Below are 22,009 nucleotides of genomic sequence, written 5' to 3' on the forward strand. Positions count from 1 at the left end.
TTCTGAATTACAGGGCTTTATTTCATTTATTCACTTGCAGCATTTATACCCGGCTGGTTTGCAATAGCTGCTCTTAGTCCAATAAATTAATTTAATTGGTTAACATTTTTCTCATGGGGTTGTCGCCCAAGTTAGACCACAGGGAAAGCTCTGATTAATCAACAGAGGGCCATTGAGTCCAATATATTGTTTACTGTAGTAGCGGACCAGTAAGTTACAGAGGCAACAAACAGCCCTTGGCTGAATCTAAACAGATAGAAAAAAACACTGTGAAAATGTGTGTGGTTTTTTTTTTTTTTTTAAGTTGTAAAATATATAGTACAGTGGTACCTTGGTTTACAACCATAATCTATTCCGGAGGTCCGTTTGTAAACCAAAACAGGTTGTAACCCAAGGCGCACTTTCGCCAATGGGGCCTCCCAAAAAAAATTCTTAATCCCCCCCCCCAAAAAAAATATGGGTTGTAGTCCAAATAAAGGTTGCAAACCGGGACACCCAATTCCGGGTTTGCCGTGTTTGTAATCCAAAATGTGTGCAAACACGTACCACTGTATATGGAATTTGCCATTAGCTCATCAGTGCCATCTAGTGTTACATTTGTATAATGCACTTAAAACGCACTTAAAATATTCTATTTGCAGCTGTATAGCTGAGTCCCTGGTATGGCTAGCACTGGAGCTCACCCTCCTTCCCCAGAGACAGGAGAGAGCCTCTTCCCATTTTTGATGGTGTTTGATGACATTTTCAGACCTGTGCCCCATGGAGGACCTTAAGGTCCATAAATAGCAACACCCTAGAGGTCCCAGGCCCTAAGGAAGTTAGATTAGCTTCAACCAGAGCCAGGGTCCAGAGCCACTGGCCCCGGCCTGGTGGAACACTCTGCCTCATGAGACCAGGGCCCTGCAGGATCTGATTTCTTTCTGCAGGGCCTGTAAGACAGAGTCGTTCCGCCTGGCCTTTGGCTTGGAGCCAATTTGATTTCCTCCCCCCTCTTTCTTTTTTTCCTTTCTCCTCCTGTGATGAGGCTGCATTTTAATGTTTTAATGTTGTATTTTAATCTTGTTTTTAAGCTGTATTCATTCAACTTGTTTTTATTATTGGTTGTTAGCCGCCCTGAGCCTGGCCTTGGCTGGGGAGGGTGGGGTATGAATAATAATAATAATAATAATAATAATAATAATAATAATAATTCACCGAGAAGGCATTTTCTTGCAGAGTCTGCCATTGTATGTTTGTGTGTGTTTTCATTTTGAATCCTACTGGCTCATCTCTCCACCCAAGCCCAATTGCACTCTGCTGTTGCTCAAGGTGCTCTCTTCCATGTTACATATTTGTTTTGCAAAGGGGTGCAGCTTCTTGTCTTTTCTGCCAAACTGTTTGTGCCCTCAATGTTTTCAGGATTACCGGGGCCAGCTGGGAAACCAGGACCGCAAGGCCCGAAAGGTGAAAAGGGAGAGACTGGTGAGAGGGGCCCGTCTGGACCACCAGGTGAGTCTCGGGAGGAAGGGCCACAGCTCTGTAGTAGAGTGTCTTCCTTGCAAGCAGAATATCCCGGGTTCAAACCCCAGCATCTCCAGGCAGGGATGTAGTTTCCCCCTCACAGACCTATAGGTGGCTGTCTACCAGCTGCATCTGGTACACCAGCTGAGACCCTACCTGCCTCTGCACTGTCTCCCCAGAGTGGTACAAGCCCTGGTTATCTCCCACTTGGACTGCTGCAATGTGCTCTATTGTGGGGCTACCCTTGAAGGTGACTCAGAAACTACAACTAATCCAGAACACAACTGTCACACTGGTGTCTGGGAGTGGCTGTTGGGACCATATCATACCAGTCCTGAAAGATCTACATTGGCTCCCAGTACATTTCCGAGCACAATTCAAAGTGTCGGTGCTGTCAGGATGCTGTCAGCGCCCCCCCCCCCCAGTTGGTTGCCCAGGAAAGTATAAAGACAAGGAAAAGTTTCTTGCAGTCCTTTTTTATTTCAAACTTTACAGAGAGAGGCTATAGAACCCAGCCTCTTGGATAATGACATTGTCCTGAGTGAATCTCCATCCCCTTCTCTCCTGCTTCCTCATTCGTCATCATCATCACCTCCTCTACATGTGACGCCTTCTGTCTCCAAGCTCTTTGCTCTCCTACTTTTAAGGCTCGCCAGGTTCTGGGAGATGGTGGGCCTGGGATGCTTTCAAATGACAACATGTCAGCCAGCTGCTGGTCTGGCTCTGCCTGCTCCCCCTCTCCCATTATTTCCCAACTTTCCCCCTCATCTGCCCCTGAGCTTTGACCTCCCTCAAACCACTGTTATAAGTCTATACGGTCTTCCTCTTCCTCCTCCCTGGAAGGGTCAGGATCGGGAGGTGGTCTCCAACTTTCCTCCTCCTCTGCCCAGCCCCTGACAGGTGCTGACTTTTAAAGCCCTAACCAGCCTTGGCCCTGGATACCTGAAGGTGTGTCTCCACCCCCACCGTTCAGCCCAGACACTGAGGTCCTGCTCTGATGACCGTCTGGCAGTTTCCTCACAGCAAGAAGGGAAGTTGCGGGGAACCAAGAAGAGGGCCATTTTGGTAGTGGTGCCCACACTGTGGTACACCCTCCCATCAGATGTCAAGGAGATAAAGAACCATTCAACTTTTAGAAGACATCTGAAGGCAACCCTGTATCGGGAAGTTTTTTTTAATGTGCAATGCTCTGTTGTGTCTTTGTATATTTTGTTGGAAGCCGCCCAAGAGTGGCTGGGGCAAGCCAGTCAAATGGGTGGGGTAGAAATCAACAACAATAACCACAACAACAACCATTCCCAAGAACCCTTAACAAATGACAGCTTCCCCGGATTCTTTGGTAGAAACCATGTGCTTTCAATGTGTGTTGGATGTGCTTTAAATTTATGGTGTGGCTCTCTCCTTGCTGGCTGGTCTTGACTTCTGGCTTCGTAGTCACCGTTCCTGGTCCCCAGCTCAACTCAGACTCCTGTCCGAGGCTCAAAGCTGACACACGGAGGATATCTTGCTCCTTGATCTACCATGACTGCCTCCTGGAACATCTGGAACTTGCATGTAAACACATGGTGCTTGATGTTCCAGCTGTGGCGCGGCTGTGACTTGGCGATGGAACAGCAGTGCATGTCCAGCCAGGCTTTGGTGCTGGGGGAGAAGCTCTCAATCAGTGCTCCTCGTGTTCCAGGGTGACACCTTGGCACCCGGAACAGGACCTTGCTATCTCAAGTGCATGCAGTGCTAGCATTCTCCAAATGCCTGGGTAATCCCTGACTTCTCTTTGTTCTGGTTCGCAGGGCTGCTTGGACCTCCAGGACCCAGGGGATATCCAGGCGAAACCGGCATTCCTGGCCCTCCGGGACCCCCAGGACCCCCAGCATCTCCTGGCTTCCCATTAACCTTCCAGCAAGGAGTTCTGTACTCACTGCAGCCCAACGCTGAGAAAGAAAGTAGGTCTCCTTCCATTTCGAAGAGGAGCCAATCATCTACTTCACTCAGTGGCCCTCAAACCTTTTTCTCTGGGACACACTTTCAGAATAAAAATCTGCTCATGCCAATTTTTTGTATTGCTAGGAAATACATTAGCAAACTTTTCTGAAATTATGATATGTAAGGCCTTCTTAGGGACGCAGGTGGCACTGTGGTCTAAACCACAGAGCCTAGGGCTTGCCGATCAGAAGGTCAGCGGTTCGAATCCCAGCAACGGGGTGAGCTCCTGTTGCTCGGTCCCTGCTCCTGCCAACTTAGCAGTTCAAAAGCACGTCAAAGTGCAAGTAGATAAATAGGTATCGCTCCGGTGGGAAGGTAAACGCTGCTGCTCTGGTTCCGTGCGCTGCTCTGGTTTGCCAGAAGCGGCTTAGTCATGCTGGCCACATGACCCAGAAGCTGTACGCCGGCTCCCTCGGCCAATAAAGCGAGATGAGCGCGCAACTCCAGAGTCGTCCACGACTGGACCTAATGGTCAAGGGTACCTTTACCTTTAAGGCCTTCTTAAACCAAACGTGAAGGGAAGAGTCTGACATATTTCTCCATCCTTGGGCAGCGGTCAATCTGGCTGCATCCAGATGTTTTAGGACAACGTGCTTGGCCACTGGTCATGCTGGCTGGAACTGATCATCCCAGAAAGGTTCTCAGAGTGGTTTACAACGATCGGTGAGAAGACCCTGCGAGGTCTCCTGTTCTCAGGCTCACAAATCTAAGAGGCACAACCCTGGGAGTTGTGGAGACGGGGAAAGCACGCTCAGGCACTAATTCTTAGCTTGGTGTTTGGTGACAATATGATTGGGACTTGGCACGGGGATAGCAATATAGTTCAGCAGTGTGTGATGTTTGGGCTTGCAAGCTGCCTTGGGTTTCTTTTGAGAATTCGGGAATGTGCATTTTTAGAATAAATATATAAAGCAAGTGTGACGCACCAAGCAGCCTCTACATAGCTTGCTCTCATCAGAACTTAAGAGCCTGCTGGATCAGGCCAATGGCCAATGACCGGTCCAGCGTCCTGTTCTCACTGTGGCCAACCAGATGACCCCATGGCAAACACTCAAGCAGGATTTGAACACAAGAGTCCTCTCCCTTCCTGTGGTATTCAGAAGTGTTGCTGCCTCCAGCCATGGATGAGATATCTTTGAGATGAGATATCTTTGAATTTTACTTGCTGGAACACCAGCAATGTGGAGAAATGCTGTTGTCCTCACATCCTGCTCATGCGCTTCACAATAAGTACCGTATTTTTCACTCTATAGGACACACTTTCCCCCCTCCAAAAATTAAGGGGAAATGTGTATGCGTCCTATGGGGTGAATGCAGGCTCCTTGGCTTCAGGGATAGCAACACGAAGCCTCCGAAGCGCAGAGGGAGCGCTCCCACCGCGCTCCGGAGGCTACGCTTTGCTTTCGCTGAAGCCTGGACAGCGAGAGCGGTCGGTGCGCACCGACCTCTCTCGCTCTCCAGGCTTCAGGGATAGCCACCTGCAGCCTTTGGAGCGCAGCAGGAACTCACGCTGCGCTCCGAAGGCTTCGGCTTCCTTTTGCTGAAGCCGGGAGAGCAAGACTCACCTGGCTTCAGCAGAGAGGGAGAGCTGTGCAGCGCCCCTTCAGCGAAGCGGGAGGAGAAATGGAAGGGGCTCCGTTTCTCCTGCCGCTTCACTGAAGGGGCGCTGAGCAGAGAGGGGGAGAATTTTTTTTCTTGTTCTCCCCCTCTAAATCAAGGTGCGTCCTATGGTCGGGTGCGTCCTATAGAGCGAAAAATACGGTATCCGTTTGGCCACTTTGGAAAACAGGATGTTGGACTAGATCAAGGTTTCCCAAACGTGGGTCTCCAGATGTTTTTGGACTACAGTTCCCATCATCCCTGACCACTGGCCTGGCTAGATAATGGGAGTTGTTGTCCAAAACAGCAGGAGACCCGAATTCGGGAAACACTGGACTAGATGGTCCTTGGTTCAGATCCTGCAGGGATCTATACTGCCTTGTATCAAAGCTGGCCTTGCACTTGCAAACATCGGAGCTTGGCTAGTTTTGTTTATTGGCTTTTGTGCAAGTTTCCTTCCCTTTAGGCTGGCTGGAAACGCCGGTTCTTCAAGCTGTGGAGACCTAATGCATAAAAGATTCCTTTGCATAATGCAGCACACCCAAAAACCGATGACATGGGATTCCAAACTGCCAACAGCAGAGGGAAGTAGAGCCCTGCTTACGGACGACACACACTCCCAAAACAATTATGGGAAGAACAGACCTATTTGGGGTATTTTTGGGTGTGGGTGTGCCTGATTGTGACAATCCAGCATGCTTTCAGTGCACCAGAGCTTCCTGCTGTCAGCAATTGCCTGTCACTTTTTCAGCCATCCGTGGTAAAGAAAGCAGGCTCCATTCTGGAGCAAGCTGTAACTATGATCTCTTAGCCTCACATGGATCCAATTGATGGACCTTCCAGAAAAAGGGTGGGGAAGCATCCATACATGCCGATTACTGAAGCAGTTAGGTTAGGTCCCACTTTTAAATAGTGCTGTACTGTTTTTAATCTATCTCTGTTTTAACAGACCTGATTTTGTATATTACTTTCCAGCTAGTATTATTATTAGCCTTCTGTACAGTGGTACCTTGGTTCTCAAACTTAATCCATTCCACAAGTCCATTCCAAAACCAAAGTATTCCAAAACCAAGGCATACTTTCCCACAGAAAGTAATGCAGAATGAATTAATCCGTTCCAGACTTTTAAAAACAACCCCTAAAACAGCAATTTAACATTGATTTTACTATCTAACGGGACCATTGATTCATAAAATGAAAGCAATAAACAATGTACTGCAGTCACACAATCAATCAATCAGTAGCTGAACTGGGTTCCACACAGTCACAAAAACAAAACAAAAAGAGCCACAAAAATGCAAAATAAATAGCAAAAACAGACAGACCTCAGTGTAACACTCAAAACGGAAGTATGGCACTCAAATTGGAGGTGTAACACTCAAAACGGAGCACGTTCGGCTTCTGAAAAAAGTTCCTAAACCGGAACACTTACTTCCAGGTTTGCTGTGTTTGAGTTTCAAGTTGTTTGAGTACCAAGGCATTTGAGAAACAAGGTACCAGTGTAATAATTTTTCACTGACTTGCTCAAGGCAGCTAACAAAGGGTTAGTTCTGCTCTTGTTCCGCTGCTTTCCCCAGGGGGGAAGCCTCTATTTAGCGCTCAGTTGGAGCAAATGGCAATTCGAGGGTTTTCCTGCAGAATGCTGTTTGTTCCGATTTATCGCTAAAGGCCAGGTTTTTCCTAGGAAAGGAACAAGACATGGCGAAAATTGCTGGAACCCCTCCATGGGGCTAGTGGAAGCGGGGACGAGCTCCAAATCACTACGATGTCACCAAACGATGGGAAACATTCACCAAATTCCTGCGCTCCTCAATTACAGCAGTTTCCTCTCCTTGATTTTCTCTAACGCAGATGGGGAGCCACAGCTGGCATCCACCGTGATTGACACCATCCTGGCTGGTTTGCCTGGGCCTCGTGGCGCACCTGGGCCCGTTGGACTTCCAGGTAAATAGATCTGGTTGAAGAGGTGGGCTCAGGGAGTGGGAAACTACAGGGACAGCAGCCGGAACCACGAAACCAGGCACTGCCATGGATTCTTTAGCCGAGATTCCTGCATTGTAAGAACTTGGACTAGATTACTCCATGGGATTCCTTCCAACTCTACAATTCTACAAAGAATCCCAGCTATTAGACTTGAGTGTGCACTTCCTTTTTTTTAAAAAAATGTTGATTTAAAGAAGAAGGAAAAAGTCTTAAGTGGTTTTGCATGAGAGGCACTCAGAAATGACCTCCCGTCAAGAGCGAAAGAGGGCCCCCAGCCCCCCCCCCGTTCTTATTACCACATTCATCCATTTAGACTTCATTTCATTTCATCCCTGACTTTGATATATGAGGGCTGCATTAATTATGGAGGCTGATTCAATTGCCCTGGTGGGTGCCTGATGCTTGTGGGGGTCTCATCCGAAACAATTAAAAGCTGAGTTTGGAAGGAGTCCTCATCCGTCCCCCCCACCCTCTCCCCGACGAACTGCAAGTGTAATTAATAGTCGGCGTCTGGAAGAAATTATAATCCCCCCACCCACACACTCCCTAAGTGGGATAAAGCCATTAGGAGACATCTCCTTAACAATGCCGCATAACAAGTAGATATGTTCAAATGAGTGTTCTCATTCTGCCAAGCACTTCAGCTCCATGCCAGGAAGATGCTCTTAAAAAAAATAAAACGCTTTCTTGTTAGAAAAAAAAGACACACGGAGAGAATCTCTCACCCAGAGTTGCAAACCTCCGATTCTGGAGCTGGGAAAGGTCAAAGGCCAAAGCAAAAATAAAATAAAATTGGTGGGTTGTGCAGATTTCCAGAGATGAATGCGAGAGGGTTAGCCGGGTGTTGCTGTCCATGTGTAAAGTATTATCCAGGAAGTATCCAGGAAGCCGGCTTTCTTCAATGGCTACTAGTCATGATGGCTGGTCACTGTGAGAACAGGATGCTGGGCTAGATAGGCCATTGGCTATTCTCCTCTACTTAGAGCGCTTTGGGTTCTATCCAACTACAGTGGTACCTCAGGTTAAGAACTTAATTCGTTCCAGAGGTCTGTTCTTAACCTGAAACCTTTCTTAACCTGAGGTACCACTTTAGCTAATGGGGCCTCCAGCTGTCGCTGCGTGATTTCTGTTCTCATCCTGAGGTAAAATTCTTAACCCAAGGTACTACTGATCTTTTATTCCCCTTCCTTTCCTCCACCTCCCCTTTTTATGAAGATTACTCGCTGTGGGATCCCACAGCTAATTCTCCCCTGGTCTCCTCACTGGCCCAGATAGGACTAATTTAGCCAGCTAGCCCTGGTGATCATCTAATGTTTATTGGATGAATTTCCCCCCTAAATTGATTTTGGAATTCTGAATTTATTGTTATTCACATTTTATAGTGCTATGCTGTTTTTTGTTGCATCAATTAAGTGTTTTAAATTTGTTGTTAGCCACCCTGAGCCCGGTTTTTTGAACCAGGAAGGGTGGGGTATAAATAAAAAAATATTATTATTATTATTATTACTTCTGGGTTAGCGGAGTCTGTAACCTGAAGTGTTTGTAACCCGAGGTGTTTGTAACTCGAGATACCACTGTATGTTCCATTCAGAGTAGATTTCATTCACTGAGATTAATAGACCTAGAATAGTTGTACCCATCGATTTCAGTGGGTCTGCTCTGGGTACGACTAGCATTGGCTATAACCCAATGTCTTTTAAGAACAAAAGGAGTGCCATGCCATACCAAAATAGAATTTATCTTTTTTGCTTTGGCCTCTAAGGACTCTTAATCCAAATGCCAGTTGTTCAAGTAAGGCCATATCCTATACTTTCTTGTGCTGATAATCCAGACTAGCTCCTAATATTCTCAGATGATCTATTTTCTCCCCCCAACTAGGGCCACCTGGATCTTCAGGTCCCAAAGGGGCCCTGGGACCTATTGGCGCACCTGGGCTGCAGGTAGGCAAACCAGCTCTCTCACAGATGAAAACGGTGGCAATCTTCTAACCCCCTTATTTCTCCTGCCTCAACCCTACTCACACCTTCCCCCATTCCCAAAGGCCCAAGGTCTTATCTCCGGGGTTGGCAACCTCCAGCCCATGGTTCTCTCCCCTCCTTTGGCCCACCAGGCTGAACCACGCCCACCTGCCCCTCGTTGATTTCCCACGTGATATCAGATGTGGGGCAAGTCTGCCTAATAAACAGAAGATGCCTTTCAAGAGAGGGCTGCTTTTTCTGAGGTTCTACCTGCTCCCAGATCAAGGTCTTGTTCCACCGCACAAGATATTGTACAGAAGCAAAGCATTCCTACACTCGCCAGCTACCCTCTTCTCTTTCTTCCCTGCAGGGCATGCCTGGTTCTCCTGGACAGCCTGGATCAAAAGGCTCCAAAGGAGATCGAGGAGAAAGGGTGAGTTCACCTTCAAGTCCATGCATGGCAAATCACCTGGTGCCTCCTTCATTCATGTATTTGGGTGGCCTTGCTTGGCAACTGCAAGGAAATCAGGGGTGGAGAACTTTGGGCCCCCCAGTTTTCGTTCCCATCAGCCCCAGCCAGCATGACCAATGATCAGGGATGATAAGAACCTAAGAAGATCCCTGCTGGATCAGACCAGTGGCCCATCTAGTCCTTCTTTGATCGCAGATATTTTAAACAAATTAAGCCATTCAGTAATCCATTGTTACACCATCAAAACTTATTTACACTGTTCAATTTATGCTACCAGCATTTTTAAATGCACACAATTTTCACCCATATAACCAGTAAACATTTTCCAGTCTTCTTTAAACGTATATTCTTCTTCTTCTCTTATGCTATATGTTAAATCTGCAAGCTGCGCTTGTTCCATTAGTTGAAGTTGCCATTCTTCTTTGGTTGGGATTTCACTCGTATTCCATTTCTGAGCTAGCGAAACACGGGACGCTGTAGTAGCATACAAAAATAGTCTTTTTTGACACCTGGGAATTTCCCTCTGAATTATCCCCAATGAAAAGGACTCTGTGGGTTTTTTTTGGAAAGGTACTTTTAAACATTTTTTTCAATTCATTATATATCATTTCCTAATACTCTTTTACCCTTTACAAGTCTACCACATATGATAAAACGTACTCTCTACTTCACTATATCTCCAGCATATTTCTAATATCTTCTAACCATGGAGGCAGAGCATAGCCATCCTGGCTAGTAGCCACAGATAGCCTTATCCCCCACCCTCCACCTCAGAATTTGTCCAGTCCATCCAAGTTGCTGGTCATCACTGCCTCCTGGGGGAACAAGTTAGTATCAGCTATCCCTGTGCAAAATCTGCAACCCACAACCATTTGCTCCAAAGGAAGTTCTATGAAAGTCAAGGGGTTCCCTTGTGGCAACGCATGTAAACTATCACTATTTCCCAGTGGGATCCAGTTGCAATGAAATCTGGTTTGGGAGCGCGGGATAACTTGCTAGCCTCCCCACCAACAAATCAAAGTAAAAACTCAGCCAAACAGCCAACACCATCAGTTCCCCTTGCAAACAAATCAGGCTCAATGTTCAGTAAACAGATTGTTTGAAACACCCCTAGTTAGCGATTGGGATTCTTCTTCTGCTTCTGTTCCTCATACTTTCCTGGTGTTCTTTGTTTTTTTAGGGGGAACCTGGTAAAAAAGGTGATGAAGGAGACAAAGGTGCAGATGTAAGAGCACAACCAGTTCTTTATTGTTGCTACACTCTCCCCCCTTCCCTTGCTAGTAGGTATTTAAGATCTGCCTTCGCCAGCCTGATGCTCTCCAGAGATTGTGGACTACAACTTCCATCAGGCCGTGCAACTGTGCTGTTGCTGGCTGTCGCCAATGGGAGCCAACCTCCAGAGGGCACCACGTTGACGAAGGCTCCTTAATATCGTAGGATTTGCCTTGTGGTCCTTCATGTATTGTGTCTGCAAAGTCCCTGCGAGGTGCCTTGCAGCTAAAATAGATCCCAGAAGAGATACGTTTTAATGGCCGAAAACATAAGAATCTGGAATGGCCAGGCAACACTAACTCTCTGAAAATGGCAATATTAAAAAACAACAACCACCCAATAATCTGCTGTAGATTTTGGAAAGTTGCTTGTTCTCTATGCATTTGGATGCTTCTTAAGATATCACGGGGACGCGGGTGGCGCTGTGGGTTAAACCACAGAGCCTAGGACTTGCCGATCAGAAGGTCGGCGGTTCAAATCCCCGCGATGGGGTGAGCTCCCGTTGCTCAGTCTCTGATCCTGCCCACCTAGCAGTTCGAAAGCACGTCAAAGTGCAAGTAGATAAATAGGTACCACTCTGGCAGGAAGGTAAATGGCATTTCCGTGCGCTGCTCTGTTTTGCCAGAAGCAGCTTAGACATGCTGGCCACATGACCCGGAAGCTGTACACCGGCTCCCTCAGCCAATAAAGCGAGATGAGGGCCTCAACCCCAGAGTCGGCCACCACTGGACCTAATGGTCAGGGGTCCCTTTACCTTTACCTAAGACAGTGTTTCCCAACCGGTATTCCGCGGCACACTAGTGTGCCGCGGGACGTCGGCTGGTGTGCCGTGGGAGGGAGGCGGGCGAGTCGGGCGGCGAGAGGCGGGGCGGCGGCGGCGAGCACACGCGGGGCGGGGAGCGAGCTCCCTCCCACATCCCATCGCCCCGTGCTCCGCGCTGGTGTCCGCAAGCCTTGCGCACCCGGGGGATCTCCCCCCGGGAGCGCAAGGCTTGCGGGCAGCAGCCTGCAGCGCGGAGCACGGGGCGCCCTCCAGAGGACGCCCCGTGCTCTGCGCTGGTGTCGGCCAGCCTTGCGCACCCGGGGGATCTCCCCCTGGGAGCGCAAGGCTTGCGGGCAGCAGCCTGCAGCGCGGAGCACGGGGCGCCCTCCAGAGGACGCCCCGTGCTCCGCGCTGGTGTCGGCCAGCCTTGCGCACCCGGGGGATCTCCCCCCGGGAGCGCAAGGCTTGCGGGCAGCAGCCTGCAGCGCGGAGCACGGGGCGCCCTCCGGAGGACGCCCCGTGCTCCACGCAGGTGTCCGCAAGCCGTGCGCACCCGGGGGATCTCCCCCCGGGAGCGCAAGGCTTGCGGGCAGCAGCCTGCAGCGCGGAGCACGGGGCGCCCTCCGGAGGACGCCCCGTGCTCCACGCAGGTGTCCGCAAGCCTTGCGCACCCGGGGGATCTCCCCCCGGGAGCGCAAGGCTTGCGGGCAGCAGCCTGCAGCGCGGAGCACGGGGCGCCCTCCAGAGGACGCCCCGTGCTCCACGCAGGTGTCCGCAAGCCTTGCGCACCCGGGGGATCTCTCCCCGGGAGCGCAAGGCTTGCGGGCGTCAGCTGGCAGCGCGGAGCACGGGGCGCCCTTCGGAGGACGCCCCGTGCTCCGCGCTGGTGTCGGCCAGCCTTGCGCACCCGGGGGATCTCTCCCCGGGAGCGCAAGGCTTGCGGGCGTCAGCTGGCAGCGCGGAGCACGGGGCGCCCTTCGGAGGACGCCCCGTGCTCCGCGCTGGTGTCGGCCAGCCTTGCGCACCCGGGGGATCTCTCCCCGGGAGCGCAAGGCTTGCGGGCGTCAGCTGGCAGCGCGGAGCACGGGGCGCCCTTCGGAGGACGCCCCGTGCTCCGCGCTCGTGTTGGCAAGCCTTGCGCACCTGGGGGGCGCATGGGGCGCCCTGAAACAGAGGGTTCCCCATGCTGCGGACTGTAGCCTGCCGCCGGACGCGCGGGGCGCCCTGAAGCAGAGCGCCCCTCGCGCCAGGCAGACATGGGCCAGCCCCACAAGCTCGGGGGACAGCGGGGAGGCGCAGCACCGCCATCCCACTGTTCCCCGACCTGGTTTTTTTGGGGGGAAATAAAGGAAAAAATTTTTTCCTTTATTTCCCCCCTCAAAAAAGTAGGTGCGTCCTATGGGACGGAGCGTCCTATGGGACGAAAAATACGGTACTTACTATTTCATAATAAAGTAATTATAAAATACTTTCTTTGTGTTTATTTGATTCCTATTAAAGAGAGTTACTTTATATATAGTCAATATAGGCACAGAGTTAATTTTTTAAACATTTTCTAATGGTGGTGTGCCTCGAGATTTTTTTCATGAAACAAGTGTGCCTTTGCCCAAAAAAGGTTGGGAAACACTGACCTAAGATATCATGACCAAATTTTGAACCATGGGTGAACAGGTTTTCACCTATGCTTGGACGCATTTGAGTGCCATTTTGAGTCAAGGTGACAGTCGGAACCTTTCAAAACTGCAATTTCCATGCAATGCCAGGTTTCAGGCTGCTAGTTGTTAATTAACCATTGTTAACTGAGAGTTGTGCAGACGGGAATGAGTGAGTCCTAAGGACATATTCTAGAGACCTATACCGAAGGCAGCCTTCCCTTCTCCCTAGTGTGCATGGATATATAGATTATCAACCATCTATATATATTCTACCACGTGACGCCCCCCCCCCCGTCTGCAGTGGTACAGTCCAGATATAAGTTGGCTGTTTTAGTAAGGAAGGAAGAAGCCTAAGCAGGGTGGTTGCAATTTCCCTAAGGAACGGGTGTCCCTTGAATGCATGAACCAATGCCTTGCCTCCAGCAACCCAGACCTCTTCTCCTTTGTAGGGCGAAGGTGTCCAACAGCTTCGGGAGGCCCTGAAGATTTTAGCAGAGAGGGTGTTAATTTTAGAGCATATGATTGGAATCCATGGTGAGTGATGGGGAAATGTTCTGCTCAGCTTTGCCTTATGGGGAGAGAGGAGGCGCCTTTGACTGAATAATATTTATGCAGCTCTTCCATCAAAAAAGGCTCCCTGAGTAGCTTACAGATCACGGTAAGCAAGACTTCTCGGTGGCCGCTCCCAGACTCTGCAACTCCCTCCCTAGAGACGCCAGACAGGCTCCCTCCTTATTCTTCCACCGACAAGTGAAGACTGTTTTATTCCGACATGCTTTGGTAGTAGACTGTTTTTTTAAGGAAAGGGCTTTCAATAGTGCTGTGCTGTTTTTGTTATCTGTATTTTCATAGATTTGTTTTTCTATTGTTTTAATCCTGATACAGCTTAATCACGTTTTTAAGCATGATATTTGATATGTTTTTAGCTTTCTGCCTTGTTTTAATTTGCATAAGCTGTCTTGAGTCCCAGGCCAGGAAAAAAGAAGGGATATAAATAAATAAATAAATAAATAAATAAATAAATAAATAAATACAAACACATTTCCAATCATTGGGTGAAGGGTAGTATAGAAATGTAATTGATAAATAGTAATGATAAATAATGATAATAATATTTCCCATGCTGGGGGGTGGGGAAAACTGCATGCAGAGGGTGGGCAGGGCTAGAAGTAAAAGTGGATGATATGCAAAGGCTATGATGCTTACCTTCAGTACAGTAAGCTTCTGCAACTGTGCAAAAGAGGTTTCTTTCTCCCAGTTCCTGCCACATCACATCTCTCTCCATTGAGGCATTGCCATAGTTCAGAGATGCATTCCAGCCAGGCATTAGCGCCTGTGGAAGGGATAGATTGGGGCCAGTGAGGGGGGGGTGGCCCCGGGGAGAATCCCCAGGGCCGCATTGAGAGATCCTGAGGGCCACATCTGGCCCCCAGGCCTGACTGCCTCTCCCTGTCCCTGGCTTTCCTTTGTTTTCAGATTCTTTGTCTTCCGTTGAACCAGGCTCGGGACAAGACGTGATCCTGGGCGCCCCTCTCCGCGCAAACGTGAAAACCAAGCGGCATCACTCCAACCAGATTCTTTCCTCGCTTTTGGACGGCAGTGAGAGCAAAGGGAAAAGGAGCCGAAGGAAATAGGACACCAGTAAGGGCCCTGATCCATTGTGTCTAACCACAATGACAAATTGCATGCAGAGGCTGTGCTGGGGAAGGGCTTGTAGCTCAGGGGCTGAGCGCCTGATTTGCCTTGCAGAAGGCCGCAGGTTCAATCCTCAGTGGCGCTACTGGGAAAGACTGTGACGTTTCCATTGCCAGGTTATAAGGGAGCTGAGTTGCGTCATGTGCTCATTGAGCTTTGGCTGGCCATGCCTTGACCGCATTGAAATCAAGGGGACAAGTTGGTCATGCCTTAACTCCCGTTGTTTTATATGCAGAACATCCCAGGCTCAAACTCCAGCAGCTCCAGTGAGGGCTGGGAAGGACTCTGTCCTGGATCCCTGGAGATCTGCTGCTAGATCAGGGTGGACCCTGCTAGTTTAAAGTTTCCGTTTATTCAAACCCTTTTCCTCCAGGGTACTTGATTTTGTGGGTCTGCTTTGCATAGAAGGCTTTCTTTGCACTGATTGGATCAGTACAGCTTCCATCACCATTTTGCTTCAAATGACATCCACCCATCTGACTGGGTTGCCCCCAACCACTCTGGGCGGCTTCCAGCATATACAAAAAGTCAAATAGTTCTACAGGGCAGGCGCCACCACCAAGAAGGCCCTGTGCCTGGTTCCCTGTCACTTCACTTCTCGCAGGGAGGGAACTGCCAGAAGGCCCTCAGAGGTGAATTTTGGTGTCCAGGCTGAACGAAACAATCTCAAGGAGGAAAGTTTCCTCTTTGGAAATAAAATTGTGCAGGGGCCGAGGTCAGACAAAATTGCAACATGTGTATTTTTTTTCCACATCTGGGAGGCGTCCCACTGTAATGAGCTTTTTATTGATAGGTCCAACAGCGAGGGCTGAAGATCTTCCAGAGATTTAGGCACAGAGGTCCCTGCAGGACAGGAGGATGAATCAACCCGTCGGAATAGGAAGGCATTCCTTGAACTCTCTTTGACCTTTAAAATGTATACTTCACAGTTACTACATTGCCCTATCTCTGCCCCTGTGTCAGTGTCCATCTCAGATGACCACCGTCATGCCCAGAAACCCCAAAGGCCACGTGTGATAAAGACACTTCTTAGAGGGTCTCTTGATGCAAGAGCTGCCCAAATTTTCCACCTTCATGGAAGTCTTTGCATCGACCCCTGCTTGCCGAGGTACCCTTTTGTGTCTGCAGTGGAATCCGCCTGCATTCTGGAATATTCCAAATATTTAGCTGTGATTCTGTGAATTCATGCTGGATGTGGCTATTGTACCAATTTAATTTTTAGGTGGGTTTTTCATTAGGTACCAAAACGTTTGATCGGGGAACTAGTACAGGACAGACCTGACAGACTTCAGAACAAATCACAGATCTAGCAGGAAGTTTGTTTGAAAGGCAGCCCAACAGGCTTCCTGCAAACTCGAAAGGGGAAAAAATGAAACACAGCCATGTAAGTATATGAAGAAACAAAGGAAGGAGACATTTCAGCTTTTCCAGGAGAGCAGTGGTGGTGATTGGAGTTCCAGATATGAGCAAGGGTACAGTCCCAGAGAATTCATGCACACTAAACAGATTGCTCTATTCCTTCTTGCACAGTTCTCTCTCTCTCCATTCAGGATGGGGGAGAAATTGCAAAGAGAATTTATCGATGTTGCACAGCATGAGAAGCGAAACACAACCATCCTACAAAATTCACACATATCCATACTCTGCAGGGCAGTTCTCTCATCCACCAGTGTTTACAAAAAATAAATAAATGCATCTATTGGGAGAAAGTGCACCTACAAATGCATGCACTAGTGAAAAGAGCCTACCAGGGGAATTCTGGTTCATCGGTTTCAGCTAGGCTTATCAACCAACAGTATTTACTAGTCCACAACCAATAAAAGTGATTGCAGGCAGTTGGGACCCTCTGGGACCCTCCCAAGGCTACAATTCTATGATCCTAAGTGCATTCTCTCAGGATGCAAGGCCAATAAGGAACTGGTTCTGCCAGAGTTTACCCACACCCTGTTAAAAGACTGACTACCCCTGTTAGTAATGCGGTTATTTTAAACATTCGGGTCCTTTCTTTGAGCTGAGAACTCAAAGCTGCATTCCAACCCGTAAGATAACTCCCAGGGCAGGGGTTAAAAAGCCTGATCTCTGCTATAAATCAGAAATCCTCCCCCATCTCATGCCACTTTGTAGGAGAAAAGTAATAACTGGGGATTCCTACACTCTTCTTTGCCTCTGCAAGTATGTATATAGGCTTGCTCCCAGCGTGCAAGAAGAAGATAAGAAAAGCCATTTTAAGGGTTTAATCCTCTTTCAAAGCCGTCCAAGATGGCGGCCATCTCATCTCTTGTGGCTGTCAATACCATTCTTTATGTTTATGCCTGTCCTAAGACTTACATTTGTTGCATTCAGATCCTAGCTGGTTCTCCAGGAGCTCAAGATGGTGTACATGGTTCTCCCTCTCATATAATCCCCACCCACTGTAAGATAGCTTGGGCTGAGAGGCAGTGACTGGTCTTAGGTCCCAGCCAGTGAACTACATGGGTGAGTGGAAATTTGAACCCGGCTCTCCCATGTTCAACGAACTAAACACTTCACTGCACTAATACCTCTCCACACCATGTATATTTTTTAAAAAGCATCTCTATAACCTCACTTCGTACTCCCCTTTCCCCCTAAACTAAAAGTCATAAATAAAGTGAGCTTTCCTCATATCGGGGAGTTGTTCCGGCCCCTTGGTCATTTTGCTCAACATTTTCGCAAACGTTTCCCTCTCTGCAATATCCTTTTTGACGGAGCGGACAGCCACCTGCCCTTCTGCTTTAGTGTTTACAGGGATGTCCACAAAACCCGCCGTTTGCTGTGGAATCAAACGAACGGGAAAGGTGCTATTAATTTCCGCAAAGCTCGTTCTGAGCTGTTTTGAGCTATGCAAGACGGTTTAGGCCGGATCTCTGTGTGGTTTTAAATGTTCGCAAATATCTCGTCTTGTTATAAACTCCTTGCCTTCGCAACTGGTTGTGTGGTCTCGCTGATGTTCAGCTACCAAGGTTCATCGAGCTTTCGCCCTGTTTCATGAGCTCTATTGGTTTATCAGGCTATAGAGCAGCGATATCCGGTTAGGCAGCTAGATTTCAGGCAGACACTGAAGCCAGCTTGGGTCTCTCCATCGCAAAGCAGCCTGCTTTCAAAAGTTCGTGTTGCATCTTCCTGCAGACCTTGCTTTGGGTCTGAGATGTGGAAACCTGATGTGGGCAGGGCAGTTTTGAAACCTGGTTCAGCCTGGAGGCTTCCACTTGCTGACCCCTAAAGGGAAATAGTTCCCCTAAAGGGAAAAGAAAGCTTTTGCCTACAGATCGTGCATCATTACTGTTCAGACCTGCCAGCTGTTAATTGTATCTTCTCCCACCCTCCCAATTTGCTATGGGTTTCATTACTGTGTATGAAATGTTTTGTACTATTGGAGACACTATTAAAGAACCCATAGATACCAAAACTTTCTTATTTAATGCACTGAGAAATAAAACATACTGTAAGCGAAAAGTGGAGCCTTCTGTCCTTTATTTCTCTATTAGGCCCAGCTTTTTGGCCAAAAGTTGCACCACAAAATATAACTACACAATGTGGGGGTTTCTTAGCACAGAGTCGTGCTGGATCAAACCAGGAAGCACTACACTGCTTTGAGGTTTGTTACGATCAAGAGGCATATGAATTTTATGAAATAGTAAATAAATACTGATCCCGGACATTGTTCATCAAGGTTAGTATTGCCAACACTGACCTGCAGTTGCTCTCCAGGGTTGCAGTCAAGGAACGTTCCAAGCCCAGCTTGCGGATACTGGAGGTTGAACCCAGATCGTTCCCCCTTGTCATGGACTGGTTGGACACAGGGGAATATAGGGAAGTTTTAAAATGTTTAATGTTTTATTATGTTTTTATCTACAGGGTATGTTGCTAGCCACCCAGAGTGGCTGGGGCAACTCAATCAAATGGGCAGGGTATAAATACTAGAATTATTATTATTATTATGAAATGTTGTTGTTGTTGTTTAGTTGTTTAGTCGTGTCCGACTCTTCGTGACCCCATGGACCAGAGCACACCAGGCACTCCTGTCTTCCACTGCCTCCTGTAGTTTGGTCAAACTCATGCTGGTAGCTTTGAGAACACTGTCCAGCCATCTCTTCCTCTGTTGTCCCCTTCTCCTTATGCCCTCAATCTTTCCCAGCATCAGGGTCTTTTCCAGAGAGTCTTCTCTTCTCATGAGGTGGCCAAAGTATTAGAGCCTCAGCTTCAGGATCTGTCCTTCCAGTGAGCACTCAGGGCTGATTTCCTTCAGAATGGATAGGTTTGATCTTCTTCTCAAGTCCCATTATGGAATAGGGTGTCCCTATTTTTACTGGAGAAATGTTGGAAGGCATGGAACTGTAGTATTGGGAAGGATCCCAAGGATCATCTAGCCCTTAGCAGGATTCGCCTTGTGGGCCAGATTTGACAAGTGACCTAGAATTCAGCCCCACCCATCAGCTGACATCACAATGGTGTCAGCTGATTGACAAAGGGTCATGGCTTGGGGGAAATGGCCTTGTGGGCCAAACTTGGGGGACAAGATGGGCCTGCAGTCTGGAGGTTTCCCCCCTCCCAGTCTAGTGAGTGCCATGAAAACTTGAGTTCACTGAATTGGACATCAGTATAATTGACAATGCACCCATTGTATGATATTAACCCCACTTCCCAGGTAGAGTTTTCCCACATGTTCCATATTGAATCTGGTCTAACTGTGGGTATTATGGGACCTATCGTGGGATAGGGGAGAACATTGCCAAAAAAGAAAAAAGACATGCACAGCTGGTTGACACTTGTGACATTCAGTAGATGGGAAGAAGATATTTCCACAAATAAAGAGAACTTAGCTTGGTAGATCTTGGAGTCAAAAATGGTTTTCCAAACCAGTGTTCCCCTATTCTCCTGCAACCCCTCCAATCTTGCCCTCTTCCCTCCCTTTTAATTCCCTTTTTCAACAAAGAGGTCTGACACTGACAACACTTGATTCACCCTCAGCCAGGGCAATGGGAACAGGGAGAGCGCTAATGTCTCAGCAGCCGATGATAAGGGAGGGAAGAAAAAGTCTCTGTCAAGCTCAGTCCCCTTGGAGATGTCCTCTGCCTCGATGCCTTCTGACAACACCGCTCTGATCTCATTTGCTTTCCTCGGCCTGTAATTGTTTTGAAAAGCAAAGCACATCATGGCAGCCGCAAGCTTCGCAGGGCTTGTGGAGAACTGGTCATGATCCCAGAAGCTTGGAGGAAAAGCAGGGAGGTTCTTAACGCTGTTCCTTCTGCAGCAGAGTCATGGCCACATCCAGCGTTGCTGTCAAGAGGTTTGAGATCCTCCGACTCTAATGATGTAGTTCACTTTTTTGCAAGGGTGTGTATGAATTGGCCCAAACTGCCCTTTTATGCTCCTCACTGCTCTGATCATCAAGATAGCAACGTGTCTCTTTCCACCTAGGAGTCTAGAACAGGGGTAGGCAAACTAAGGCCTGGAGGCTGAATGCGGCCCAATCGCCTTCTCAATCCGGCCTGCGGACGGTCCATGAATCAGTGTGTAGAATGGTCATTTAAGGTTTATGATTTCTCTATTTCCTTCTGAGGAAACTGAATAGTTCAGTGAAACGAGGTTTGTAGCCGGCATCCCATTAAGGCTTTGTTAAATTCTAGGTTTTTCTCATTTTTTCCCGTAAGCTTTTTGATGTTTGTTATTTAGTTTAATTTTATAAGATAATATCTCTAGTCGATTACTTCTCGTTTCAGGGATTTTCACGGTATTTCATTTGTTTGGTGTTTTTACATGAGCAGAATGTGTGCTTTTATTTAAAATGCATCTCTGGGTTATTTGTGGGGCATAGGAATTCGTTCATTATTATTTTTTTCAAAATATAGTCCGGCCCCCTACATAGTCTAAGGGACGGTGGACCGGTCCACGGCTGAAAAAGGTTGCTGACCCCTGGTCTAGAATGCCTGGCTCTCACGCCAATGGACATTTTTCAAAGGAAAGAAAAGCACAGACACTGGCAGATACCGTTGAAGCTCCCTGAACTTTGGGAATTTTCAGCTTTGTGCTGTCAGAAACCAAAAACCGGGAACCGCTAGATGGCACTAACAAGCCCACTTGAACTACAGCAGACTCCACAGCCCCTCAGCTTTTCATAAACCCAAATGGGTTGTGTTTGGCGTTCCGTTACAATTCTTGCACCAAGAACCACAGCTTTCTCTGTTGTGCACTGCTGGTACCTTCTGTTTGCTTCTCTTTTTGCAAATGCATTTTTTTGTTTTAGGTAAGTATGAGAAAAACAAATACAGAACCGGAGTACAATGGTTGTTAATTACTCAAAGCAAAGTGTGCAAATACATTACAACATTTGTATTCTGAAATTGCTGAGAGTAAATATTTGAAAGACATTTAGTTCACAACATCTTATTTATTTTATTGCCTTGCATTTCTATCCCACCTTTCTTCCCCCAAAAGCTCAAGATGGCGTATGCTGCTCCCCCCCCCCTCATTTAATCCGCACAACAACCTTGTGGGGTAGGGTAGGCTGAGAGACAGTGAATGGCCCAAGGTCGCTGTCAGGAGCCAGAGTCAGGTGTAGATCAGCAATAAGCAAACAGTGTTTGCCGAAGTTAACTCCTTATTCAAAGAAACCAAAACAGCACAGGCCTAGTGATCACAACAATTCTTCCCCGTAGGTCTTGCTCTAATGAGGCAGTTGTGGGGACTGAAAGTTCCTGCCTTCCCAGAGATGCCTAAGTTCTCTTCAGGGTTTCCCCCCCCAAGCAACCAGAGACTGCCATCTGCATGTAACCAATCTCTCCTCTGCTCTTTTCACTTCTCTGTGTGTTCTGGGGGACTAGAGGTGAGGGGAGCTGGCTTCCTCAGCAGCCTGCCTCTCCTCTGCCTCTTGGCCCTTCTCTACTGCTGCCGCTGAGTCTGGACTGCTCTCTGCCACAGACTCTTCTTGCTCCCTAAACCCTGTTGCCTCTTCAGCTTCAGACACCTCCTCCTCCCAGTCTTCTCCATCTTCTCCTTCTGACCGCTCATCATCATCCCATACCCCTGGTTCTGACCTTTCTTCCCCTGGGGGTTCCCTTTGGGGTTCCCCAGCTGGCGCCTCCCACCTCTCCTCTGCATCCAGCCAATC

The 22,009-nt window shown here is 48.2% G+C and overlaps 1 protein-coding gene and 1 long non-coding RNA gene across 4 annotated transcripts in view; both read left to right on the top strand.

Moving 5' to 3' along the window:
• COL26A1 (collagen type XXVI alpha 1 chain) overlaps window positions 1-18,347 on the top strand; it is a 96,453-nt gene extending 78,106 nt beyond the window's left edge. For 2 of the 3 annotated variants that reach the window (XM_081843595.1, XM_081843596.1), the window contains exons 6-14: window positions 1,399-1,488; window positions 3,291-3,443; window positions 6,934-7,026; window positions 8,944-9,005; window positions 9,394-9,456; window positions 10,676-10,720; window positions 13,635-13,719; window positions 14,662-14,826; window positions 15,674-18,347. In XM_081843595.1, the coding sequence (XP_081699721.1) occupies window positions 1,399-1,488; window positions 3,291-3,443; window positions 6,934-7,026; window positions 8,944-9,005; window positions 9,394-9,456; window positions 10,676-10,720; window positions 13,635-13,719; window positions 14,662-14,819 (749 nt within the window). In that variant the 3' untranslated portion in view covers window positions 14,820-14,826; window positions 15,674-18,347. The remainder of the gene's footprint in view (window positions 1-1,398; window positions 1,489-3,290; window positions 3,444-6,933; window positions 7,027-8,943; window positions 9,006-9,393; window positions 9,457-10,675; window positions 10,721-13,634; window positions 13,720-14,661; window positions 14,827-15,673) is intronic. The other variant, XM_081843597.1, reaches the window with a different exon arrangement.
• A 1,049-nt stretch (window positions 18,348-19,396) lies between these two features.
• On the top strand, window positions 19,397-20,204 carry LOC309331461. Its single transcript, XR_014151863.1, has 2 exons — window positions 19,397-19,551; window positions 19,835-20,204. It is a non-coding gene; the product is annotated as an uncharacterized lncRNA (long non-coding RNA).
• Window positions 20,205-22,009: the final 1,805 nt, after the last annotated feature.

Source organism: Podarcis erhardii, assembly GCF_964252035.2.
Source record: "Podarcis erhardii genome assembly, chromosome: 16".
NCBI lineage: Eukaryota > Metazoa > Chordata > Lepidosauria > Squamata > Lacertidae > Podarcis > Podarcis erhardii.